This window comes from Gopherus flavomarginatus, chromosome 25 (genome assembly GCF_025201925.1).
Source record: "Gopherus flavomarginatus isolate rGopFla2 chromosome 25, rGopFla2.mat.asm, whole genome shotgun sequence".
Lineage (NCBI taxonomy): Eukaryota > Metazoa > Chordata > Testudines > Testudinidae > Gopherus > Gopherus flavomarginatus.
The window spans coordinates 7,779,782-7,805,567 of NC_066641.1; the positions used below are offsets into that span (position 1 = coordinate 7,779,782).

Consider the following 25,786-nt stretch of genomic DNA (forward strand, 5'->3'; position numbering starts at 1 on the left):
GCCAATGGTGATCGGTGTCACTCTAAGTTTTGTTTTTGTTCGACCGCTTTTATGGGATCCCCACCAGCCGCGGTATGCTGGCCAGGGTAAGGTGAAGCAGGCAATGTTTAGGGCACCTTTTCTAGCCCCCTCTTCATTCTACGGAGGTGAGCAGTGCAATCCTGAATAGGGCTGCTCAATCACTCAAGAAGACGCCAAGCTCCACTGCTGCTTCGGTCAGTGAGGAACGACCTTTATACCTGAGCTGCCTGTGTGCAGGTCCACGGCTACAGCTCCCAGTGTATCCACACCTGCTGCTTCGTCGCTCACCCATCGTCACAGGACTTGATATGATGTGATATGAAATGATGTCGAGACTTGCGCGTGAATTCGATTAAAGTGAGGGAGAGTTGCGCGACGTCAACCTCACTCTCTCTTCCCAGTTCCTATCTGTATCCAGTGGCAGGACAAGAGTCAAGATGGCTGGAGACAGGGCAGGGCGCAGTGGATGACCAGGACGCCTACGTGTCTTGTCGTGTTCTTGAGCGTTCCACAACGCTTGCTGTCCCTGCCCTCCTGACCGTTGAACCAGGTTTCCTCAGTCAGCCAGATCCAGCCTTCGCGTGCAATGGGTAGACAGGCCCTAACTCACCGAGGGTCTCAGACTCATCCGCTACCCTCACCTGGTTTAGCCCGTCAGTCGAGGTTTCCGGGGTGTGGCTGCTGTCGCATGCTGACAGCTACTTGGAGCCACAGGTGAGAGCTTGGTGTCAAGTGGGGACCAAAGTGGATGAGCTACTCCTAGGAGTACGACTGCTCCCCTATCAGAGGTACTACCCCTCCCTGACAACCCCATCCACCCCAGCAGGGCACACTCAGCAGGGTGTGTCATAGGTGCTGGAACTAGGGATGCTACCACAAACCCTGGTTTTAAATGGTTTCCATTATATACAGGGTTCACACTTCGGTGCAATGGTTCTCAGACCCCTCTCCCTCCCCCCCCCCGCTCCTCCACTATAAAAACTGTTCTAGCGCCCCCAGAGTGTGTGTAAGCCTGCTCTGTCTGCACACTCAGCAGCATTGGTGTGTGTAGGTGTGTAAGCCCTACTCTATTTGCAAGCCTTGGGTGAGTGTGCAAGCCTCACTATCTCTGGCACACTCATCTGTGTGCATGTGTATGTAAGGCCCCCTGTCTGTGGAACACTCTGATGCCTGTATGTGTAAGTCCCACCCCGCTGTCTGCACACCCAGGCGGGTGTGTGTGTGTGTAAGTCCACTCCGCTGTCTGCACACCCAGGCGGGGGTGGGTGTGTGTAAGTCCCATCCTGTTGTCTGCACACTCGTGTGTGTGTGTAAGCCTCACTATTTCTGGCACACGTGTGTGTGTGTGTGTGTGTAAGTCCACTCCGCTGTCTGCACACCCAGGCGGGGGTGGGTGTGTGTAAGTCCCATCCTGCTGTCTGCACACCCAGGCGGGGGTGTGTGTGTGTAAGTCCACTCCGCTGTCTGCACACCCAGGCGGGGGTGTGTGTGTGTAAGTCCCACCCTGCTGTCTGCACACTCGTGTGTGTGTGTAAGCATCACTATTTCTGGCACACTCGTGTGTGTGTGTGTGTGTAAGTCCACTCCGCTGTCTGCACACCCAGGCGGGTGGATGTGCGTGTGTGCAAGCCCCGCCCCGCTGTCTGCACACCCAGGCGGGTGTGTGTGTGTAAGTCCACTCCGCTGTCTGCACACCCAGGCGGGTGGATGTGCGTGTGTGCAAGCCCCGCCCCGCTGTCTGCACACCCAGGCGGGTGGATGTGCGTGTGTGCAAGCCCCGCCCCCGGCCGCGCTGCGCCTCGCCCCGCCCCTTCCCGCGCCGCCCGCAGACCGGAGCGGAAGCGCCGCTCGCTGCGGCCCAGCGGGTCCGGCCCAATCCAGCCCCGCTCGGGGCGGCGATCCCGGCTCGGCGCGGCCGATGGGGTCCTTAAAGGCGCAGGCACCGGCCTCGCTATTCGTCGGCGGATGAAAAAATCACGTGTGGCTGAAATGGGCCGGTCAGTGGTGAGGGGTCGGGGGGACCGGGGGGAAGAGACACAGGAGCGGGGGGGGCGAGCGGGGGGAGACACACAGGAGCGGGGGGGTTGGGGGGAGACACAGGTGTTGAGGGGGGAACACCTGGGGGGTGAGGGGAAGGCACAGGAGCGGGGGGAGAGAGACAAGGAGCAGGGTGGGGGAGCCCTGCAGTCAGGAGACACACACACAGGAACGGGGGGGGGGAGACACACAGGAACGGAGGGGGAGCGGGGGGGAGAGAGACAGGAGCGGGGGGGGCGAGCGGGGGGAGACACAGGAGCGTGGGATGAACGGGGGGGCCAAGGGGAGACACACAGGAACGGGTGGGAGCCACATAGGAGCGGGGGGGGGGGTGAGGGGAAGACACAGGAGTGGGGGAGAGAGACAAGGAGCAGGGTGGGGGAGCCCTGCAGTCAGGAGACCCACAGGAGTTGGGGGGGGAATGGAGGGCCAAGGGGAGAGAGACAGGAGCGGGGGGAGACACACAGGAGCGGGGAGGTTGGGGGGAGACACAGGTGTTGAGGGGGGAACACCTGGGGGGTGAGGGGAGAGACACAGGAGCGGGGGGGTTGGGGGGAGACACAGGTGTTGAGGGGGGAACACCTGGGGGGTGAGGGGAAGGCACAGGAGTGGGGGAAGACACACAGGAGCAGGGTGGGGGAGCCCTGCAGTCAGGAGACACACACACAGGAACGGGGGGGGGAGACACACAGGAACGGAGGGGGAGCGGGGGGGAGAGAGACAGGAGCGGGGGGGGCGAGCGGGGGGAGACACACAGGAGCGTGGGATGAACGGGGGGGCCGAGGGGAGACACACAGGAACGGGGGGGGAGACACACAGGAGCGGGGGGGTTGGGGGGAGACACAGGTGTTGAGGGGGGAACACCTGGGGGGTGAGGGGAAGGCACAGGAGTGGGGGAGAGAGACAAGGAGCAGGGTGGGGGAGCCCTGCAGTCAGGAGACACACACACAGGAACGGGGGGGGGGGAGACACACAGGAACGGAGGGGGAGCGGGGGGGAGAGAGACAGGAGCGGGGGGGGCGAGCGGGGGGAGACACACAGGAGCGTGGGATGAACGGGGGGGCCAAGGGGAGACACACAGGAACGGGTGGGAGCCACATAGGAGCGGGGGGGGGGTGAGGGGAGACACACAGGAGTGGGGGAGAGAGACAAGGAGCAGGGTGGGGGAGCCCTGCAGTCAGGAGACACACAGGAGTTGGGGGGGAATGGAGGGCCAAGGGGAGAGAGACAGGAGCGGGGGGGTTGAGGGGAGACACAGGTGTTGAGGGGGGAACACCTGGGGGGTGAGGGGAGACACACAGGAGTGGGGGGAGAGAGACAAGGAGTAGGGTGGGAGAGCCCTGCAGTCAGGAGACACACACACAGGAACGGGGGGGGGGGAGACACACAGGAACGGAGGGGGAGTGGGGGGGGAGACACAGGAGTGGGGGGTGAACGGGGGGGCAAGGGGAGAGACACAAGAGTGGGGGATTAATGGGGGGGCCGAGGGGAGACAGGAGTGGGGGGGAACTGGGAGGGCCAAGGGGAGAGACACAGGAGCAGGGGGGGTGAACAGGGGGGAGACACAGGAGCGGGGGGGTTGGGAGGGAGACACAGGAGTGAGGGGGAACATCTGGGGGGCGGGGGGAAGACACACAGGAGCAGGGGGGGAGCCCTGCAGTCAGGAAACACACACACAGGAGCAGGGGGTAACTCCGTGAGGGGGACGACACACAGGAGCCAGGAGGGGGTAACCCCTGGGAGCAGCATGGGATACAGAGAGAAGCAGGGTAGGGGGAGCGGCTGCAGTGTTAGATTGGGGGGTACTGGGTGCCAGGATGCCTGGGTTCTACTCCTAGCTCTGGTGCTGCCTCCCTGTGTGGCCTGGCCTGAGTCACTTCCCTGCTCTGTGCCTCAGTTTCCCCATCTGTTGGTTAAGGGTGACATTGCCAGGAGAGGGGAAGGGGTTAATTAATTTATGTCTGCAAAGGCTGCTGAGCCCCAAGGGTGCCAGGCAGTCTGGGGGACTCACCAGTGGGCACAGGAGGCTGCCAGTGCCACTCATGGGAGCGCTGAGCTGGCTGTTCCTGTGCAGCTCCCATGCTGCTCTCCGCTTGGCTCAGCTCCTGCTGCTGATTGGCATGTTTGTGCACCAAGAAGAGCTGAATAGTCAGAGCTGGGACTGCAGTAGCTTCATGCCCAGCCCCACAGCAGGGGGAGCCTGGGGGAGGGAGGGGGGCTGGAGGGGATGCTTCGGCTCCTAGACCCCAGGTGAGGAGCTTGTTCTGTGGGTGGGGGCCGAGGTGTATGTTCGCCTGGGGAGCTGGAGGCCAGAAGTGCGAGACAGGCTCTTAGGCCCTAGGAGAGGAGGACACAGCCTGGGGGCTATGTGCTTGGCACAGTGTAGGGGGAGGGGTCTTCGACCCTAGGAGAGGACCCAAGGACAGTGGAAAGGGGGTCGTGGGAAAGTTACAGCAACTAGGTTGCTGGGGGCCAGGAGTGGAAAGGCAGCAGTAGCCCAGGGACTCTGGAGCTGGGAGCCAGGAGGATCCCTTTCCAGACTCCCGGAGGGGTGGTGCAGTGGGGTAAGGGGACCGCAAGGCCTGGCCCTGGAGCTGGGAGCCAGGAGGATCCCTTTGCAAACTCCAGGTGAGGTGGTGCGGTGGGGTGAGGGGACCGCAAGGCCTGGCCCTGGAGCAAGGAACCCTCTGGATTTTCTCTTAGCCCCTAAGAGAACAGTCCAATACGATAGTGTGAGGAGCTGGGGTCCAGGAAGAGACACTGATGCTAGACCACTGGAGAGAAGCCAGTTCAGTGAGGGAGGGGAGCAGGTGGCATGTGGAGATAAGGGGGCAGATTTGCTCCTTGATCTGAGCTATGCTGACTGTGGAGCAGGCATTTCATGTTCTCTGGTTACTTCTTCTTATGCTCTTAGTTCAGACCAGCTGGATTGCAAAGTTCAATCAGTTAATTATTATTTATTAAGATAAGTGCCTCAAGGCTCCCTTATAAGCCCTTTGTAGCAGGGACTATAATTTACTGTAGGTTCATTCAGTGCCTATCGCACTGGGGCTCAGACCTGGTTGGACTGTAACAGAAATGCCTGTAACCATAGTGCTAATCACTGTGCACACACTTAGCAATGCCTGTGCCTGTCTCTGCCCCCCCCCCCCCCCCCCCCGCCAACTCCCAGTCCAAAAGACAGTTGTTCCCTGTATGTTGCTCTCATGGGGAGCTGCTGTGCGAGGATTAGGGGAGCTTGGCCAAGTAGCCCAGGTTTAACCTGCTACTGCAATGCCCTGGGAGTGCACACAATGGAATGGCCTCGTCTCGGGGCTGCGTCCGCACTACAGACTTTTGCCAGCGTTGGTCTGTTGGTCAGGAGTGCGATGAGTTTTGACCCCTGACCAACCCAGCTGGCAGGCAGAATGCAGCTTTATAAGCAAAGCTCCCCTTTTACTGGTGTAGCTTGTTTCAGTCCTGGGGGTTGGTTTTACTTTACCAGGGAAAAGCTCTGCTTCTGCAGTATAGCTGTGTCTGCGGCAGGAGCGCTTTGCCAGGATAGCGCAGTGCCTCGTGTGTAGACATAGCCCCAGTTACACACATACTGGTGTCTGCAGGTCACATACTCCAAAGCCCTGTTATTCAATCAGAAGCAAACAAAGCCTTGACATGAATCTTTGTCCCCTCTAAAGCTGGGACTAGGCCAGGGTGAATAGTGGGACTTCTCTATGAGCCAAGGATTGGTGGGGAGCACCACTGCACCCACACCACTGCCTTTTCCCCCATTCCCTCACTTAAAAAAAAGAAAAGAAACATTTTAAAAACAGCCCCACTTCGCTGCCATCACAGAGGCTGAGATTTTAAGTTCCTGATCCCAGCCTCATGGAAGTCAGTGGGAGACTTTGCAGTGGCTTAACCGGCTTTGCATCAGGCCCGAAATGCACAAAAGGCAGAAAATCCTACCGTTAAGATCGCCACAGCATCCTCTTTAGTTATATGTCATGCTGCTTTATCCCATGCCTTGTCTGTTGTCTTGTGAGCCCTGTTCATGTTTGCAAAAACACCTAACGCTTTGTGGGCGCTACCAGAGACACGTAACATTCATAGCTTGGGAGAGCTCACATTGAACACAGAGGTGCAGGTGAAGCTATGTAGGGTGGTGGCACTGCCTTATTTCGCTTAACGGACACAGAAGAGCCTTCCTGGGCCAGCTGGTAATAATCTGTGGAGCTCCACTGGAGAGCCACTCCATGAAGGCTGTTAGTCTGGGTTTCCCTGTTCTGTTCTCTCCGGAGATGCCTGGGATATGAGAAGCCAGCTGATTTCTTCCTGCCTCTGACTTCCATGCAGGTAATCCTGATCCTGCAGTGGGCACTTGGCTGATAATGAACTCTGGACTGGCTCCTACAGTCCCAGTGGGGATGAGACCTGGTTTGTTTGTCAGTAACATCAGCAGGTGTGAGTCGCTGACACGCAGGGAGTGGCAATGAGGACGAAGGGGCCATCTGTACAGAAACTGTCCACATCCTATCTGTGGAATCTCCTGCATTTAAAATCTTAGCCCTACCATGCCCGGCCATGTCACTGCTCCCACTGATTGCTACACCAGCTTTTACAGACACATCAGAGCCTTTCTAATAGGAAACAGCTGGCCATGGTCATGCTCATTAGGAGTACTTTTTCCTGAGTTAAGGCCCCTGTAAAGGGCAGCAGGAGGCTATGTGTAAGGACTGATTATATAGGCCCAAGGCAGGTGGCATAAAGTCTGGGCTTCCAGGAGATCAGGATGACCAGGTGGGGAATCCTCCCTGTGTCCTGGAGAAGCCCTGTGTCCTGCTCTGCTCCCCTGTTACATGGGTGGAGGGTGCTGTGTTGTGGCATATATGAATAGCAGGTGATTAAGCCAGTTAAGTGTTGGACTCTCCCCAGCCTGGCATAAGGTGTGAGAATGTTGGGGCTAGCTCACACGGATTAAGTCTGCTTGTGTGCGGGAAGTACAGAAGCCCCTGTTGCTGCAGTCACTGGAGAACGAGTGGCCCTTCATTCCAAATACCATGATGAGACCCTAGGGCAATGGTTCTTAACCTTTACTGCAATCTGCACCCCTTTGGTTCTCAAAATAGGTTCTCGCACCCCTTAGCAAAAATCATTGAAGAAGGCCAGTTCTTTAAACCTAGATATATTTGTTTGTTAGTACATTACCGTAATGTTAATAAATACATAGGTTTGACAAAACAAAGTAGTTGTACTTCCGTGCTGGTGCTTAATTTGTGTTTTCTGTGATATACCTTCTAAAAAAATCTGGCACGTCTTGTGCACCCCAGGTTAAGAACCACTTCTCTAGGGTATTCTCCCATCTAAGCAGAGGTCCTAGGACAGGGGTAGGCAACCTATGGTACGTGTGCCGAAGGCAGCACACGAGCTGATTTTCAGTGGCACTCACACTGCCCTGATCCTGGCCACCGGTCCAGGGGGCTCTGCATTTTAATTTAATTTAAAATGAAGCTTCTTAAACATTTTTAAAACCTTATTTACTTTACATACAACAATAGTTTAGTTCTATATTCTAGACTTATAGAAAGAGACCTTCTAAAAACGTTAAAATGTATGACTGGCACGCGAAACCTTAAATCAGAGTGAATAAATGAAGACTCGGCACAGCACTTCTGAAAGGTTGCCGACCCCTGTCCTAGGACATTACTCCCTTTAATCCTACAAATCCAGGGGGTGAGGAGCAATGCGCAACTCTTGCAGTGTGCATGGTACCTGTAATAGGACGGCAGATGCTAGGACCTTGCTTAGGGATCGAGGGCGCCTCTGTGGAATTCTCTCATTATCAGGTGCTTGAGGCCTGTGCAAAAGTGCAGCATAATTAGTCACTGTAAGATTACATCAGCTTCTCTCAGGAAGAGGGAACTAGGGCCCAGGATAGAGGAGCTCTCCTATAGAGAAGCCATAAGAACAGCCAAGCAGAAATTTATGATCTGGAATCGTGATTTGAGTTACCGGTAAAACCAGCTCCCAGCAAAGGCCAGGTTTGGGCTGTAGGCAGTGTGGCTGTGCTGAGCAGGGGACAGGATCCAAAAGGAACGCATGCAGACCTGGAACTAAGTAGCCCTGGGGAAAGGTATGGAGGGTACCGGAAGTGACATGAGAACGAAAGTTCAGGTTAAATACACACGAGGGTATTTTCCCCCTGGAGAATGGTGGAAGTTTGGAATCTGAAAGCATGGGCTGACTTCGTGTTGCTGTGTTTCGGAGCTAGTAGCTGGAGTTCATGGTGGCTAAATGGGGTTAGATCCTGAAGTGCAGTGAGAGAGAAACGTAGTCTGGGCGCAGGGCTGTGAGGTAGGACTCCGGGCTTCCATTGCTGGCTCTGACACTAGCTTCCTCTGAGGTGTTAGGCAAGTCATTTCCCCTCTCCACACTTCATGTTCTGGAACATAGAAGCAGCAGGCTAGTGCCTTGCCAGGTGTGGGGCTGGTGGGAGGGTTAGTTGATGGCTATGGAGCAGTGGCTCTCAACCTTCCCAGAGGACTGGACCCCTTTCGGGAGTCTGGTTTGTCTTGCATACCCCAAGTTTCACCTCACTTAAACGACTTGCTTACAAAATCAACTAAAAAATACAAAAGCGTGTCAGCACGCTGTTACTGAAATTGCTGACTCTCACTTTGACATATCATCATAAAATAACCTGATTGGAATATAACTATTGTCCTTGAATTTCAGCATGTAGTATATAGAGCTGTATAAACAAGTCTTTGTCTTTACGAAATTTTAGTTTGTACTGGCTTCGCTAGTGCTTTCCATGTAGCCTGTTGTAAAATCAAGCAAATATCTAGGTAAGTTGATGTACCCCTGGAAGATCTCTGTGTACCCCCAGGGATATGTGCACTCCTGGCTGAAAATCACTGCTGCAGAGGGCTTTACTGTTCCGAAGTACTAAGCCTTGCCATTCCTGCAAACATGCACATGGTTGAACTGGTCTCCCGCTCTCCCTAGCACTTCTGGGCTGGGCCGGGATGGAATTAGCTATTTGGATTAGGTGGATGTACCCCGTTAACAGTTCCCTGGGACTGCAGGAGGGTTCCTGGGCATTGCACCTTGCTTCTCCACATCGGTTGACTTTGCACCACCCAGCCCCTCCTTCCTGTGTTGCGGGCGCAAGGCTCCTCCTCACAGGGCTGCAGGCCTGCTAGAGGAATGGGAGAGCTTGGAGCATTTGACCCTGCTCCCCTTCCAGTCCTTGCTGGGTCTTCCCTGCAGTAGCTCCTAATACTGGCTTCTTAGGTTCATCGCCTCAGATCAGGCCAGGCCTGGATCCAGCTGTGGTGCTGGCAGGATTTATCGGCACTGCACCTGGTGCTGTCTCTCCCCATTGGACGGACGATTATATAAGCAGCACATGCAAGAAGGAGCCCCACCCCTTCTGCCGTGCCTGGATAACGCTGCCAGCGAGGGGTGGGGATTTGGCCAGCGTGCTGAGGCAGCTGCATAGTGGCAAGAGGGCTCTCTAGGTTTGACCCCAGGAAGGCAGGGATGTTGGGACCTCTCAGACCTGCTCTCACTTGCTCAGGGGGCACTAATCTCCCTCCCAAGGGCCGGCGGTAACCTGTCTGCTCTGAAATGCTGCCTCCTTAGGGCTCACCCAGCCAGTGTGCCAAGGAAGCCAATGGCTCCAGCTGGGGTCTTCTGGGATGAAGCTCGGAGTCTGGAGACAGCATTGCCTGTAACAGCGCCACTGCACCCTTTGTGTCTCGTAGGTGGGCAGCATGATGTCTGAGAACACGTCAGTGAGCCCCACGGGGGGCATCACCCCCCTGCAGCAGATGCTGGCATCTGGGACCGGGGCCCTCTTCACATCCCTCTTCGGTAAGGGGTCAGCATGGGGATGGCTGAGCGAGGAGTGGGGCTGGAGAGACAGGATGGGTGGGTGCAAGGATTTCCACGCGAGTTCAGGGTATGCACATAGGGAGGTCGGGGAGTGTGCACGTGTATAAGGGGATGGGGATAAGTGTGCAAAGAGCCGGTGAGCTCACTGTTCTGAACTTGGGACAATCTGTGGGGCTTCTGCTAATACAGCCATGGGCTCTTCCACCGCTCAGCTTCCCTTTCCTCACAGCCCTCCCCCTGGAATCCCAGCTCGACTCCTTGTGTCTCATCCCCTGATTAAAGTTTCTCCCAGAAAATCTGGTCTGGTCATTAAGAGGCTTAAAACTCCTTGGCAAGCTGGACTCTGGCTGTTTGCTGGGCACCAGGGGCTCTGCTGACCCCGGGCTCCAGAGGGAGGTGTGAGGAAGAGCAGGTTCTGGTCCCAGCTCTGGGAAGGAGGGTGGGTTCTGGTGATTAGAGCAAGCGGGAGAGGAACATGGACTCCTGGGTTGTACTCTAAGCTCTTCCCACGCTTATGCTGAGCCCGTTTCCCTGTCAATATTAAATCCATTTCCAGATCTATCTTTTGGGGGGAGGCATTGAGGTGTATTTGCTCACTCATTGATAAGGCACTCTGCGCCACCCTTTTGCCAACTGCCCTACACTGGCCCCAGGTCTAAGTAGGTGCCTTCTCTTTCAGTGACTCCCCTAGATGTGGTGAAGATCCGGCTGCAGGCACAGAGGACGCCCTTCTCTAAAGGTAACTAAGTGCCCAAGGCAGAAATCTTGCCTTCTCGCCGCAGCTGGAGGCCAGATGGGTCGTCTCCGAGCCCGTGACCTCTGCAGCAGCGAGCCCGGAATGCGGTAGCTCAGGCCCTGGGTTGTTTCTCCCCCCGGCTTTGCCTGGCAGGTGTCTGTGAACCACAGCAATTCCAGTCCCCTATACAGGCTGCAAGGGGAGTTGTGAGGAGCCTCTGCCTGGTTAGTGAAGGGCTTATCGGGTTCTGGGATATTTGGCTACTCAGTCTGGGCAGGGACTGCCTGCAGGCAGCAGAGCAGTGAAGATCTGTTGCGGTGGTCACCTGGGGTTGGTACCCCCCTGATGAGGACACAGGTTCAGCAGAGGGGGTCTGGCAAGGCACCCTCAGGCTGCATCCCTGCTTAGGTCCTCACCTCTTCCCCCATTTGGGAGCTTCTTTCCTCGGCCCTGTCCAGGAGGCCCAATTTTGACATGCCCCCCCCATACACTGAACCTGTGCAGCTGGCTTGAGTGGGATCAGCATTCCCACAACAGCGCCCCAATAGTGTGCCACCCACAGGCATCCTGCCTCTGGGGTGCGAGCTGGGCTCACATCTGTGTGGCCTTAGGGGAGAGGGGATATGGGCTCAGGTGTCCCATAGGGCCTCGGAGCCAGTGTGTTGGGGGGACCTGGGCTGGGATGTCCTGTATGGCCCTGAAGTGGGTGGGTGGGGTGCCTGGCACATGTAAAGGGATCCACAGAGCCAGGGACTGGTCATTATCTGTTAGCTACTAGTGGAGGCAGGAAGTTAGGCTCTCTCCTCCTGGCTCTGCCCTCCCTTCCCGCCTGACAGGAAGGAGCCCATCCCAGGCCTTGGCTTGTCCTGGCCGCTGCCCTGCGGGGCTGCTCTGCATTAATCACAACCAGCCTGAACTAACCCTGGCTGACAGTTCCAGGAGCAGCCAGACCCTTTCAAGCCTCAGCAGGAGTTTGTCGCCCACAGACTGCGTGAGAATCCCTAGCCCGGCCACTTGCCTCCAGGTTCTCTTTTAAATAGTGAGCCAGGCCTGGGGCGCCTGCACGGACTGTCATCGGGGGGAATTTCTGTAAGGATTAGAGCAGGGGCCTGAGGGTCAGGAATCCTGGGTTCTGATCCTACTGCCTCCCTCTGGGAGTCACTTCCCCTCCCTGTGCCTCCGCCTCCCTCCCCCCAAGCTATAAACTTGGAAGCAGAAAGTCTGTTTGTTTGCGAAGCACTTTGGAAGTTTCACGTGGAAGGGACTAGTGCAAGGAATCGGCAACCTTTGGCACATGGCCTGTCAGGGAAATCTGCTGGCGGGCCGGGATAGTTTGTTTACCTGCAGCGTCCGCAGGTTCGGCCGATCGTGGCTCCCACTTGCTGAGGTTTGCCATTCCAAGCCAATAGGGGCTGTGGAAAGCAGTAGCCAGCAGATCCCTTCGCCTGCGCTGCTTTCCGCAGTCCCCATTGGCCTGGAACAGCAAACAGCTGCCAGTTGGAGCTGCAATCAGCCAAACCCGCAGACGCTGCAGGTAAACAAACCGGCCCGGCTCACCAATGGGTTTCCCATGGGCCACGTGCCAAAGGTTGCTGATCCCTGGACTAGAGAGACAACGGGCTAGTCTGGTAGAACGGGGTCCCTTGAAATCTGTATGGAGCTGGATTCAGGTGACTTGACTGCCAGAGTCATGCTGCTAAATAGATTCTGGACATAGCTGCGACTGCTCAGCTGTGGGGGGCTATGGCACAGACGTTAAGAGAAGCCTCCCTGTTGCGGGCAGGTGGAAGTGACTTGTGTTATCAGCGGATGCGGGGGGGATGGAGCATTCTCAGATTTCATCCCAGGTCAAGTCAGCAGCCTCCCCCTTTCCAAACCTGAGTGGCTTGCCCCAGAACAGCCCCCACATCCCAGCTCTCTGCTGATAGCAGGACACGGGGGTCCCTGCCTTCCCAGACAATGCACTGCTAGCACCCACCTGCCGAGCTCCTGAGAGCTTGGCCGCTGCCAGCAGGGAGGGTGTCCCCGCCTGTCGCTAAATGTGTCCCTGTTGTGTGTTTCAGTGTTGTCAGTAGAGTGTGTGCCCTGGAGCGTTCACCAGTTCAGATGTGAGTATCTCTGGGTATTATCCTTTCGCCCTTTTCCTGCTAACAGCCTCCCGTGGCTGCTGACCCTCAACAGCTCCATCCCGCCCCGGGGAGAACCTATTCTCCATAGCTGCAGTCTCCAGAGCGAGGCAGTGCAGGGCTCTGTGCACCCTTGCTCAGCCCACACCATCTTCCTTCCATCCCTACTGCAATGGAGTCTAGTTCTGAGTCTTCTGGGGGTCAGGTGCTATCTGATGGTTAGAGGAGGGGGCACTGGGAGCCACAACTCTGGGTTCTGTTCCCAACCCTGCTACTGACTGACTCCATGGCCTTGGGTAAGTCCCCTCACCTCTGTGCCTCCCAGGCATGGAGGTAATTGAGACTGACCCCGCAGGCAGTTTGTCATGAGGCAGGCAGGGCCTGGGAATGGTTCTCCTGGCCCTGGAGACAGGACCTGGGAGGAGTTGGCTTGCTGAGTCGTGGCTGTGTTAGGGGCCTCTGGATTTTACTCTTTTTTCCCCCCTCGCACCCCATGGCCCATTCTGTAACCACCCCACTCCTGGAATAGCTATGCAGGACAGGGACACCTGCGATGGGAGGGGCCCCCTTGAGCATATCCAGCCTCTGCTGGTTTGAGGGTAGCCTCTTCTTCCCCATGATACCTCGCAGCAGCCCATCACGTGCCCTTCTCACCCCCCGCCCCAATATCCTGGATGGAGTGCAGGGGGCTGCCCTTCTCTTCCACACACACACACACTGAAGGATTACTAGCGCTCTGTCGGAAACACGTGCTGGAAGCTGGCTGTCCCAGGCCATTTGGAGGTTCAACACTAGCCGGTTTCCCTGCAGGAGCTCACGTGGGCCTCTGTGTCCATCTCTCGTCTGTCCTCCCCTCCGGCTGCCCTGCTGCCCGCTTGGATCCCTGCTGAGCTTAACCTGCCGCCTGCAGTTATACTCTGGGCATGGAAATCAGACTGGCTCGTAGGGGTGGCTGATGCTCGTTGTGCTGCCGTCTGGGGATGCTGAAAGGGATTTGAATGGGATCCTGGGGAAGGGAGCCAGGCAGACCCCAGGACTCCTCATCCAATCCTTCAGAGTGACAGGGCTGATGCTGACTCGTGGAGGCAGGTGGCCTCCTGCCAGGACAGGCTGTTAGTGCAGGCTGACAGGCCGGCTTTAGGGCGAGTGCATCACGGGGATGAGGGGAGCGTGATGGAGTCAGACAATTTCCCAGGACTCGCCCTTTTTGCCTCACTGCACTTCTGCTCTGGTGCCTTTATTCTGCATGACAGGATTGGGGCAAGTCTCTGCCTGCGCCTGCTCACCCCCCCAGTAAACATGCCTGTGTCCCAGGCCTGTGGTAACAATGGCTTGGGGTAGGGCTGAGGCCTGGCCACCCCAGGGCACCCTGTCTGAGATGAGCCTGGGCCTGGCTCCTCCAGCTGTCTACACCCCCACTGACCTGTCCAGCTCCTCACAACCTCTCCCACCCTGTGGCTGCCCTGTCTGCCCAGCAGCCCTCCCGCTCCTTGCTGGCAGGAGAGCAGGGGCAGCGCCCCATGGGGCTCAGGGAGACTGAAAGCAGAGCAGAGTTCTGGGGGAGGCAGGGAATGGGGCAGAGAAGAGCTGGCAGGGCCCTGAGGGGTACAGCCCTGCCCCCCTGCCAAGGGTCCTTGCAGAAGGAAAGGGCAGAGCCTGGACCAGGGAGGGGGTTGGGGGTGGGGAAGGGAAGAGCCTGAAGCAGGCTGGGCTGGGCACGAGTTTAACCCCACTCTGTCTCCCCTGCCGCCTCCTACAGGGAAATGTTTCGTGTACTGCAATGGGCTCATGGACCACTTGTACGTATGCCAGAACGGGAGCAGCTGCACCGCCTGGTACAAGGCCCCCACCCGTTTCACTGGCACCTTGGTGAGGCTCTTCTCCTGCCGGGGACCAGGCTGCCTTGGTGGGGCAGAGGGGAGCCAAAGCCAGTGCAGGGTCAGGCCGATGGTTCAGTGGCCAGGCTGCATGAGGCAGTTCGGGCACCCTGGTCTGAGACCTGCTGGGCCGCCTGGCAGGATGAATGGAGGTGTGGGGGAGGAGAGCAGGCTGGGTGCACCAGCGTTCAGAGCAGCTTCACCCACCCCATTCCTAGGTGGCTCTAGCTCTGTGGAGGGGAAAGGGTTAATTTGCAAGAGCGGTGTGTAAGAGGGCGTGCCCCTGCTGGCCAGGCGTAGCTCTGCAGAGGGCTGACTCAGTTTCCCTTTATCTCAGGGCTCCTTAATAAATGACGCACTGGCTTTCTCGTGGCTAATGTCACACCTGGTTTATCCACAGACTGTTCAAAACAGTCCTCAGAGGCCCAAAACAGAGTCCATCATCACGACACCAGTTCATCCTCGGCTCAGATGTCCCCAGCCAGTCCTGGAGCGCTAGCCAGGGCTCAGCCATGTACCCCGTGCTCTCTTGGCCCACCCCTGGTTACCCAGGGTCTCCTACTCTCTGCAGCCCCTGCCGTGGCTTCCACTAGCAGCACGTGTACCTGCCCTGGGTTGAGAGAGCTCACGGGTGCCTTCCATCCCGCTTCTGTCTTCCCCTTTATAAGGCCCGTGTGCCTTCCCTTAAGCCCAGTTGGGGAGCAGGTAACCAGCCAGTTGTACTTCCCCACCCATCCCCTAAGGGGCCAGTCACCCTGTGATGAGGGCTAAGCTGGAGAAGCAGCAGAGCTTGGAGCGAGAGGGAAAGACACAGCCCTTGGGTAGGCTCTGGAGTGGGTATCTGGTCTCCCTTTCAGGTTACAGGGCTGCCCCTATCATGGGGGAAGCCTCCTCCCCCTACTCTATAACCCCCTTGTGCTCTCTTCCTTTCAGGATGCCTTTGTGAAGATCACGCGTTACGAGGGCATTCGGTCTCTGTGGAGTGGCCTGCCACCCACCTTGTGAGTCTGGGCACCGAGTGTTGCAGCCATTCCCTGTTGCATGCCTGCTCTAAGGGAGGTCGAATGCAAACACCTGGGCCCCCCACCTGTGGTGCTAGCCAGCTGTGCACTCCCAGTTTTCCTGCAGGGCCCATACAACCCAGGCGCTGGCACTACTAGTAACTTCTGGCCTTTGCCCTGGGGTCTCTGACTGCAAGGGGTAGGGGTGGGAGGTGACTGTCTTGCACTGACCCAGAATCCTTGGTTATCCCTGGACTGCAGACTGTTTGCCTCCCCACTCCCCAGACTCCCTTCCTGCCTTTTCCACTCCCTCTCTGTAAGAGGGTGTGCCTGCCCTCTATCACCCCCCACTGGCCAAGCATGGCTTTGCAGAGGCCTGCCTCAGTTTCCTCAAACCCCACAAGGGCTGTGTCACAGCGAATGCCAACCCTGTCCGGGGCTGGTTTGACAACAGAAACAGCACAAAACAGTTCTCCAACAAAGCCCATCACAACACAAAAGTTCATACTCAGCTCTGGTGTCCTCAGCCAGTCCTGGAGCTCATCACCTGTCCCGGCCCTTCCTAGCCAGAGCTCAGCCCATTTTTAGTCCTCCCTGGCTCAGAGAGGTCAGCAAGGAAACCTCCTCTGCTGCCCTCCTTGCCTTCCCTGGGTCACCAGCAGGGTTTTCCTGCTCCTTATAGCAGTGCTCTGATCTTAGCTGGGCTGAGAGCTGTCTGGAGACCAACCTTCCCCTGCTGCTTCTCCCCTTCATAAGATCCAGGTGCCTTCCCTTAAGCCCAGCTGGGCAGCAGCTAATTAGTCCCAGGTGCACTGGTCTCCCCTCCCCTGCTCCCTCTTAAAGGGGCCAGTCACCCCATGACACTCCCCCAGACAGCCACCCTTCGCCCTCTGACCTTTCAGGCAGAGCTGTGTGCATGTGGCATTTTGACAGGCTTCTCTGTGTGCAGGCAAATGGAAACCCACCCCTCCCATTGCTCTCTGTGAGATGGGTCCCACTGCTTTGCTGGAGAATGAGAGGGGCTGTGTCAAGGCCCAGCTGTGTGTGTGTGTGTGTGTGTGTGTGTGTGATTATGCCTAGAGCAGTCTGCCCCCCGACTCGGCATGGAGCGTGACGCGAGTTGGCAGGTGATGCTGACGGGCCCCTCTCCTTGACAGGGTGATGGCGGTGCCTGCCACAGTGATCTATTTCACCACCTACGACCAGCTGCAGGATTATCTGCGCTGCCAGATGGGCAGGCAAGGGGCCCATATCCCCCTGGTGGCTGGTGCCCTCGCCAGGCGTGAGTACTCCGCATTCAGGGTCCATGTACCTTGCAGCCTCTTCCCCCACCCTCCCCACCTGCTTCTCTGGCCCAAGGGTAAAGAATCATTCCAAATGGACAACGGTCTGCCTTGTTTTCTAGCAGCGAGGGTCATTAACCATCAGCACAGTTGGCCCGGGGTGGTGAAGCTGGATTCTCCGTCCCTGGCCATTTGTAAATCAAGAGCGGGTGTTTTTCTAAAAGCCCTGCTGTAGGGATCATGGCCTGTGTTATGCAGGGGATCCAACGAGCTGATCGCAAGGGTGCCTTCTGGCCTGGGAATCTATGTATCCCTGGGCCCTGCGCATCCATGGTTAGAGCACTCCTGGATCAGTACCCTGCCCTGTCGCGGATTCCCTGGGTGACCTCACGCACAGCCCTGCCCCTCCCTGGGCTTTCATTTCCCCAGCTCCCTGCAGTGGGAAAGGCTCAACCTACCCCCTGCTGCACTGAATCACAGTGAGATCCTCATGCTGGGATGAGCCTTAAGCTGCTCTGCCAGGTATAACATGCTGTAAACAAGAAGCAATCCCAGCAGACAGCTCCTTGCCAAACCCGATGGGCCAGTGCCAGGGCTGGCCCCCCTGGACTCCTGCCCCATGTGCTCTCACCATTCTAGGAACGGCAGGTGACTGGCCTGTTTGCCCATGGGGGTGAGAGAGGCCTGGGCTTGCCCCATCGTTGCGCCCTTGCTGCTGGCTTGTTGGTAGCTGATGTTCTGACTCTCTCCCTCAGTGGGCGCGGTGACGGTGATCAGCCCCTTGGAACTCATCCGGACTAAGATGCAGTCCCGGCCGCTGAGCTACCGCGAGCTGCGTGTCTGCATCCAGTCCTCGGTGGCCCAGGATGGCTGGCTGTCCCTCTGGAGGGGCTGGGGGCCCACAGTGCTGCGCGACGTTCCCTTCTCAGGTATACCACACCGAAAAGGGGTGCTGGGGACAGGTGAGGGGGCTGCGGGCCGCACTGGGGCTCGTCTCCACCTGGAGCTGGGGCTGTAGGGAAAGGTTTGACCCAGGACAAGAATTCCCTTCTTGCCATCTGCAGTCGGTGTCATGCTGATAGCATGGGGCTGCCTACAGAAGGCACTGACGGGCCACGCTCCAGTCCCTATCCCTTCTGTGCATCTCTTGTCCAGGGCAAAGTTTTTTACCTGACAGTGGTGACTCCAGAGCGAAGGATTTTCAGACCCCGTCCCCACCTGAGCCGGGATACCAGTTTGGTGGGACTCAGCCCAGTTCCAGGGCCCTCATGCCAGGAAAAGCAGCCTCTCAATGGGTACTGATAGGCCTGCCAATTCCTGGTGTCAGCCGAACGGCCAGGGACCTCCCATCTCTCCTGTGTGCTCGCTCCCAGTCAGGGCTGGGCTGGGCAGGGGGATGTTTGCCTTTTGCCGTATCTGCTCTGGGGCTGATAGATTGAGGAGGTCAGTCCCCAGGGCTGGGGCTCAGTGCCAGAGGGCAATGCCCCAGGAGCAGCAGTGGAGGTGGCTGCTGATGCTTCTAACCCGTGGCCCTGGTGTGTCTCTCTCAGCTCTCTACTGGTTTAACTACGAGCTGGTGAAGGAATGGCTCTGCCGTCAGTCTCGGCTTGACAAAGCCACTTTCATGGTCAGCTTCACAGCTGGGGCCGTCTCGGGGACTGTGAGTATGGGAGCTTCTGTTGCGGCCTGGGGGATCCGAGTTTCTGCCTGGGTTTGAAGGGAGCCCATTGGGCTACCTCCATCCCCAGAAAGTTGGGATTCTAACCAGGGGGAAACAGTCCTGCTGGAAGCAGAAGGGTTTCAGGGCTTTTTATTTGAGTGCAGTTTATTTGGGGGTCAGCTGTTCCCCTCCTTGAAACGCCGGGACCTCGGATCCAGCAGCCTTGGCCAGCTTGGGTCCGGATAGACCATTACTGGTTTTCAGATGCCTTTGCCTGCCCCTGCACAAGGCACAGGCAGTACCTGCCCCAGAGCAATGTCTGCGCAGGGACCAGCCTGGAGTAGGGGGATGCAGTGGGAACTGGGGGGTGGTTGTTACACCAGAGGCCAGGAGACTCAGCCCCTCGTGGGCAGAGGTTCTAACCTGCTTAGGACAATGGGAGGAGAAGGGCTGAGCGCTCGGAGGGTGGATGGTAGGGGCTGATTTCAGCATCTCTTGGCATGAGGGAGAAGTGCTGTAGGGGGAGACACCGGGGTCCCCAGCTGTGGCTTGGGAATGATAGGCAGCTTCTCCCCTTCCTCCAGGTGGCTGCCGTGCTGACGCTGCCTTTCGATGTGGTGAAGACTCGGCGACAGATTGAGCTGGGGGACATGGAGACGCTCCGAGGTGAGGAGCTCATGGGGAGCCCGGGAACGTGGGACTCTGAGCAGCCTCAGCCTTTGGCTCCAGCGGAAAATCCATCTAGAACGGCCCGTCGGGGGGGCTGGCTCCTTTCACTGCCCAGAGGGGGAGCTGTGATTCTGCACACACAGGATAGGAGGGAGCGGTGGCTCCTCTGGAGCAGACACCCAATGTCCAGCTGTTGCTCATGCCCTGGGGGGAAGCATTGGAAGGTGGGGCAGACCCTTCCCTAGGGTGAGTGATGGGTACCAGCACTCCCTTCCTCTCATACTTCCGCTTTGCCTTTGCCCTGCAGTGGCTGCCTCCAAGTCCTCATCCACCTGGCTGCTGCTGAGGAGGATCCGAGCTGAGTCTGGCACCCGTGGGCTCTTCGCAGGTAACTAGAACGGCAGCCGGGCCAGCTGTAGGATGAGGGGTGGGGAGCAACCGCATTTCCAGGGCTGCCAGCTAGCGGGAGTGGGTAACGCTGCCCTCTCTGCCTCCTGCAGGCTTCCTGCCCCGTGTCATCAAGGTGGCCCCGGCCTGCGCCATCATGATCAGCACCTACGAGTTCGGCAAGAGCTTCTTCCAAAAGCTGAACCAGGAGCGACAGCTCAGCAGCCTGTGAGCGCCAGGGCGGGCAGAGCCCCCGCAGTACAGCCTCCAAACTAAGCACACTGTGGGCCAGGGCCAGGCGGAGGAGCCAGCCCCTGGTTGGTGTGGAGTTCCCCAGAGGTAGCAAGCAGGAGGTGACTGCAGAGATCTGCTGGGATTCAGCTGCCAAAGCCAGGGCCTTTCATTTCATCCAGCCCCCTTTCCTGGAGGTGACAGCAGTGGTTCTGCCTCCCTACTTCTCAGCTCCTGCTGAGATCCACTGGGAATGGACCTCCCTGTTAGCAACAGCTTCTTCCCCCAACATGCCCTGTGCTGGGATATGCAATGTCCAAGTGCCTTCTAGTCTCGCTCGCTCCTTGTGTTTCCTGCATCCACCTCGGCGAGCTTCCCGTCTGCCTCCCTCAGGGGCGAGCTAGAGAGGCTGCCAGAGCAGCGTGGGCACCATGGTGCTTCCCAGCTGAGAACAGTCAGGCCTGTTTGCCTTTGACAACATCTCACCTCTACCCTCCCTTCCCAACTGACACATTCATGGTTTGGAGGCTGCCTGCGCCTGCTGGGGGCCGCTCTCCAGCCTGTGACGAGCCCCCCAGCGGCAGGTGCCCTGCTCCTGGCATCTGATTGCGCTGGCTCCTTGATGGGGGCAGAAATAAGCTGTAGTGGGAGCGAGGGAGTTGTCCTCTGGCGAACGCAGAGGACCCGCTCCCTGCCTGGCCTGGTGGGGAGAAGATTGACCCAAGCGAGGGGATCCCCTGCGTGAATTGACTGCCTCCCCAGGCCATGCCCTGCCAAGGACCAAGAGCCTTTCTCTTCCAAAGACTTAGAGCGACTGGGGCACGAAGGGCAACAGCCCCTCCTGCTCGGAGTCTCTCCACAGTTGTTCCTGCTGCTGGCTGGGTTTAGCCCTGGGATTGGGTCCTAACCCACCTCCTGCCCTCTCCGCACACCCCGTTCCCCTAGGCTGCCTCCTGTGGGGCAGCAATACAAAGGACAGTTGGGCCCTGGACTCCAGGCCAGTCCCCCCTAGGTAGCATCATGGCTTCTTCCACTCAGGACTTCCCCATTCCTGTCTGCCCCCTGGAAGGCAGAGCTCTGGGGCTCAGGTCCCCACGCGGCCCATGCTCTGACAAGACACCTTGCTGCTGGTAATGGATGCCACCCACTGGCCCTCCCTGCTGTTGACAAAGGTGTGAAATCTCCAGGGCAGAGATTCCCTGCCAAAGCGCCCCCATCCTCTTAGGGTCAGTAGCTGGACAAGTAGCCATCTTCCTTCCTGTTGGTAACACACATGCCTGCTGGCTGGTTGCAGGAGTGGGGATTCGTGGTAACTTCCTTCAATAAAAGACATTTTATGTGAAATTTGCGCTTGAAAACCCTTGCCCCACCTGCCTGTTCTCCCTCCATCGCCTCAGCTGCTGGGAGGGGTGGGGGCACGCTAAGGGCTGCTCTGCCAGCTGTTGGCAAGGGGCTAGGATTTGTCCTGCTGCAATGAGCAGCCATTGATCTCTGCTGGGAAGGGCTTGTGTGCATCACAGTGCGATGGGGGAGGGCAGTACTTCCTGTCACAGTGTCTGTGCAGGGTGGGAATTGATTGGTTAATCTCTGGCTCTTCATTAGCCAAGGGGCTCCCTGCTGGGGTCTCTGCCCCTGCCAGTGCCCCAAAGAGGGGAACTCCAAAGCCCCCCCTGCCCCTCACTCTCTCCTCACCTGGACCTGGGGCCCAGAGAGCCCTTCTGCAAAGGCTGTGCTATGGTGTTTGGGGACTGTCCCATCCTCCAGCCAGCTCAGTGGGGTGGGGCTGAGAGCATTTTTGTAAGAAACTACAAATTGGTGGGCAGGGGACAGGAGGCGTGTTTGTGTCTGAGCTGGTGGGGGAAGGGGCTGTGGAGCAGGACACAACCCAGCACCACCTGTTTTCTGCTGCCATGATGCATGGGACGGGTGTGTGTGTGTGTGTGTGTGTGTGTGTGTGTGTGTGTGTGTGTGTGTGTGTGTGTGTGTGTGTGTGTGTGTGTGTGTGTGTGTGTGTGTGTGTGTGTGTGTGTGTGTGTGTGTGTCTCTCTCCTGCAAGACAGCCCCACCCATGGGGGTGGCAATGCCATGCCCTTCCCTGCCTGTTCAGTGGGGTGGGGGGGAGCTGTTGCCCACCCTGCCTGTGGGTTCTCAAGCTGTTGTCAGAGTTATGAGGAAATCCCGAAGGCTGAATAAACCAACACCCTACTCCCTGGTTCTCCACGGGGGGGGGGCCCCTCCGCTTTTCCAGGGCCAGAGTTGGATCAGTACCTGCTTCCCCCAGCCTTGTCCTACCCTGCCTCCAGCCAAACAAGGTTCATCAGCAAAGCTGTGATACTGCCACACACACCCCCACCCTGTGGTGGGGCTCAGACCTAGAGGGGGCCACAATCCTGCTGGCGCTGAGGCTGCTTTCTAAGGGGCAAACACACCTCGGGCCCTTTACCTACAGGCATCCATAGGAGAGGGTGGCCCTGCTGGTGGTTAAGGCACTGGCATGGGATTCAGGGGAGCTTGGTTGTAATCTCAGCTCTGCCCCAGCCTCCCTGTGTGCCTCAGTTTCCGCGCTGTAGTGAGTGGGGTGATACCGCCTGGTCTCACATGAGAGACTGCCAGTCACCTGCTCGCTGGGAAGGGCCTCAGGACCCTGGAGTGGAAGGGGCTAGGCTGTGGGAGTGCTTGGCCGAAAAGCAGGAGTCCCAAGCCCAGAGTTGGGCTGCTCTCTGCCCTCGGTGCGTTCCTGTTGTGGCCCCCAGTGTCCCCTGCTCAGCTGTACATGCAGCATGGCTCCTTTTCAGCTGCCTCCCCCCACCCCTCTGGTCAGCTGGCATTGGGGAACGTGGAGCAGTGATGCCCCTGCCTTGCCCCATGGTTATCCCTGCAGTGCCTGATCGCTGCAGTCCTGACCTGCCGCTCTGCTGTATCTACAGGGACCTCACCTCCATTACTTCCTGCCTGAGGTCAGAGTAATGCGAGGGGCTCACCCCACCCCTCAACCTGCAGGAATATGAGCACCCCGCACACAGCAAGAGGAATCCTGGCTCTCGGCAAACGCCTTCCTCAGCAGCTCCCTGCTCGGCCCTGCTAACAAAGGGGGTTGAAGGCTGCTGCCCCAGGGTTGGCCCTCTCCTCTCCTCTCCTTCTCCCCCTTGCCGGTACGCTGCGGCTGAGCCCCGCAGAGCAGCCAGCGGTTAACAGGCCCTGAGCCTCCGGGGCTCATTCCCTCACCCCAGCTGCCTCCCAGAGCATCCTCCACCAAAGAGCCTCCTTTAGTGCCCCCAGCTGCGCTCGGCGGCGGATGAGCCAAAACACCCCTTGCAGGAATGCCGTGGGCACCCAGGCAGGAGAGTCCCCACCATAAGGCTGGGGTGGATCAGAGAAAAACCCAGAGAGGGAGACTGGGTTGGTGAAGCCCCTGACCTGACATGGCGCGCACCTCAGCGCCTTGCTTCAAGCACTAATGTGACCAGTGTCCGAGCCCGCAGGCCTCTCCCTTTGCTCTAACGGTATCATGGGCACCACGCTCAGACATGCCCGTAGCAGGCCCAGCGCCCGGGCCCGCAGGCCTCTCCCTTTGCTCCAACGGCACCATGGGCACCATGCTCGGACATGCCCATAGCAGGCCCAGCGCCCGGGCCCTCAGGCCTCTCCCTTTGCTCCAACGGCATCATGGGCACCACGCTCGGACATGCCCGTAGCAGGCCCAGCGCCTGGGCCCGCAGGCCTCTCCCTTTGCTCCAATGGCATCATGGGCACCTTGTTTAGACATGCCCATAGCAGGCCCAGCACTGTTTGCAGCCGGCTTCAGTGCAGAGTCAGGCTCGCGGGTCTGGCTGAGGTCTTTCCGGGACAGCTTGAGCAGACATCCGCTTAACCCCGGGAGGGTGGAGCCCAGAGGTGTAGCTCTAGGGTTAGGTATGAGGGCAGCTGCACCTGTACCTCCACAAGCTGCTGCAACACGATCCCCAAAGAGCTGCTGGCTGCAGGGACCCAGCGTGAGAGCTCACGAGGAACCCGGGTTGCATTGGTGCTCAGCACCGCTAGCTCCCATTGACTGCAGGCCTTTGTGAGCAGTCACACAGGGGCTCAGCACTCGCTGACAATCAGGCCACAAGGCACCTTGCGGGGGGCTTCTAAAATCAGGGACTGCATCTGAATGGCTTGGCTATGATGGGGAAGAGCACGGTGGCTAGTGGCAGAGGAGCTGGGCACCCTTGTGCCAGGCTTGGAGGGTGGGTGCATGCGCCTACCTCCATGACCCCTGGGGCACCCCGCCGGAGTGGTCAGGACTCAGAGTCTCACCATAACGTCCCCCCGCAACTCCCTCATTAAGGAGCCAGTTTCCATCAGCTACAGGAGCCCCAGCAGGCCCAGACTCATGGTGCCAGGGCATTTTGTGTGGGCATTTAGCCCTATCTGCGATGACCGCCAGCTGGCCAACAGCCCAGCGATTGACCCAGAGCTCCAAGCACCTGCTCTTAGCTTGAGCTAAAGAACGCGTCTATCTGGGATTGTAAGAGACGCGTGTCTGCAGGGCAGGCACTGAGGGGCCCTACAATGCACTGATCGGGGGGTTACATCTACATTGAAAACAATGGGAGACTGACCGTGGCACCAGCTTAGCCCCCCTCACTCCAAATCAGACCCAGCTCATATCAGCATTTATTGTCTGTTTGCTTCGACAGGGCCTCCCCCGATCTGGGGCTAGAAAACATCAGGGGGGCGCTGGGGCTATTCTCCCTGTCAGAGGATGCACAACATGCCCCGGCTGGGGGCGCTCAGGTGCGAGACACGCATGGCAAGAGCAGGTTCCTACACACAGGACATGGGTGGTGGAGGAGGCAGAATCCCCTCCCCCCACCGAGGCAGGGATAGTTGCTGGGCATGACGGGGCATGCAAAACCGGAGGAGGGAGCTGTCTGGGGGTCTCACCTCCATGGGGCAGACAGCCCCTTAGGCTGCAAAGCCACTATGTCAAAGCATCTGGCCCGTGGCAGAAGGGCACAAGAGTCCATGGCTGTGGTGCTGGGCTGAGGGAAGCAGGTACGAGTTGACAGTTCTTCCCCTTCCCAGCCCCCAAGCTCCCTGCTCTGGGCTTCTCACGTGCCTAGGGGGCCACACAGTGTCCTGATGGGAGGAGGCATCTTGGCCCCAATCAGCTGGTTCCAGAGCAATGATAAAGTCCCCAGGGTGGGACACTGGCAAGGGCGTGCCCCAAGGGAGGCCATGGCCGTGTGACAGTGCCCCACCCCGCCTCACTCTTCACCCTTTCCAGCCAAGCGAAAGCTCCAGATGCAGGATTTATGTCCTGCCCCCCCCAACTCCTCCCACTTTTGCAATTTCAGTCAGGTGCAGGATTCTTCTTCACGCCCTGTCCTTCAGCTGCTGTGCAGCACGGCAGTTAAACGGCTGCCTTGGTCCACCCCAGAGGTGGCTGCTTTTCTGCAGCACATTTCACAAAGCACGTCGGGATCCTTCCGGCTCCGTACGAGCTTAGGATATTAAGTACTCGGTTAAGCGTCCCTTGGTAGGAATGGGGCCCACATCTGTAAGAATGCGGCGAATCAGCCAGGGTGGGGCTGGCTGCCCCAGCCCCTCAAGAAGTTCAGTAAGGTCCATTTGCCTGTCGCTTTGGTCCCGTTGGTTTGAGATGGTGGCGGCTCCTTGGTTCGCCTCTTGGATCCCCGGTGGGGCCTGCCAATCCCAGGACAAGTGGCGCCGCCCAGCGTCTCAACTGGGGCTGTGGGTGGGGCTGGCTTCGTTACTGTCACTCACCAGGCACTCGTTAGATTTCAGGCTGGCCAGGGACCTGCAGCTTGGGAGGGAGGCCAGGGAGCCGCAGAGCCCCAGCATGGATGGGGTGGGGTCCTTCCCTGGAGGGCAGAG

General features: G+C 58.3%; 2 protein-coding genes across 11 annotated transcripts in view; one reads left to right on the forward strand and one right to left on the reverse strand.

Annotated features, from left to right (window-relative positions):
* RUNDC3A (RUN domain containing 3A) overlaps positions 1 to 25,786 on the reverse strand; it is a 57,298-nt gene that overhangs the window by 5,832 nt on the left and 25,680 nt on the right. For 6 of the 8 annotated variants that reach the window (XM_050935053.1, XM_050935049.1, XM_050935051.1 and 3 more), the window contains one exon: positions 24,551 to 25,773. In XM_050935053.1, the coding sequence (XP_050791010.1) occupies positions 25,686 to 25,773 (88 nt within the window). In that variant the 3' untranslated portion in view covers positions 24,551 to 25,685. Of the gene's footprint in view, positions 1 to 7,220; positions 7,892 to 24,550; positions 25,774 to 25,786 lie in introns of those variants that run through there. The other 2 variants (XR_007771482.1, XR_007771481.1) reach the window with 2 other exon arrangements.
* SLC25A39 (solute carrier family 25 member 39) lies at positions 1,836 to 21,247 on the forward strand. Of its 3 annotated transcripts, XM_050935054.1 has the most exons (12): positions 1,836 to 2,018; positions 9,804 to 9,912; positions 10,613 to 10,672; positions 12,733 to 12,777; positions 14,555 to 14,664; positions 15,606 to 15,673; positions 16,831 to 16,955; positions 17,712 to 17,885; positions 18,507 to 18,616; positions 19,201 to 19,282; positions 19,593 to 19,673; positions 19,786 to 21,247. In XM_050935054.1, the coding sequence occupies exons 2-12, from the start codon at positions 9,813 to 9,815 to the stop codon at positions 19,902 to 19,904; spliced, it is 1,074 nt and encodes a 357-aa protein (XP_050791011.1). In that variant the 5' UTR covers positions 1,836 to 2,018; positions 9,804 to 9,812; the 3' UTR covers positions 19,905 to 21,247. The 3 variants fall into 3 exon arrangements, with proteins under 3 accessions (XP_050791011.1, XP_050791012.1, XP_050791014.1); XM_050935055.1 differs by lacking the exon at positions 12,733 to 12,777; XM_050935057.1 differs by lacking the exons at positions 1,836 to 2,018; positions 9,804 to 9,912; positions 10,613 to 10,672; positions 12,733 to 12,777; positions 15,606 to 15,673 and having other exon boundaries at positions 14,576 to 14,664.

Excerpts from the sequence above, each read along its gene's own strand:
- SLC25A39 (XM_050935054.1), top strand. The coding sequence starts at position 9,813 with ATGATGTCTGAGAACACGTCAGTGAGCCCCACGGGGGGCATCACCCCC. Across the intron at positions 12,778-14,554 it reads GAGCGTTCACCAGTTCAGAT|GGAAATGTTTCGTGTACTGC; the intron begins GTGAGTATCTCT and ends CGCCTCCTACAG. Across the intron at positions 19,674-19,785 it reads CACCCGTGGGCTCTTCGCAG|GCTTCCTGCCCCGTGTCATC; the intron begins GTAACTAGAACG and ends TGCCTCCTGCAG.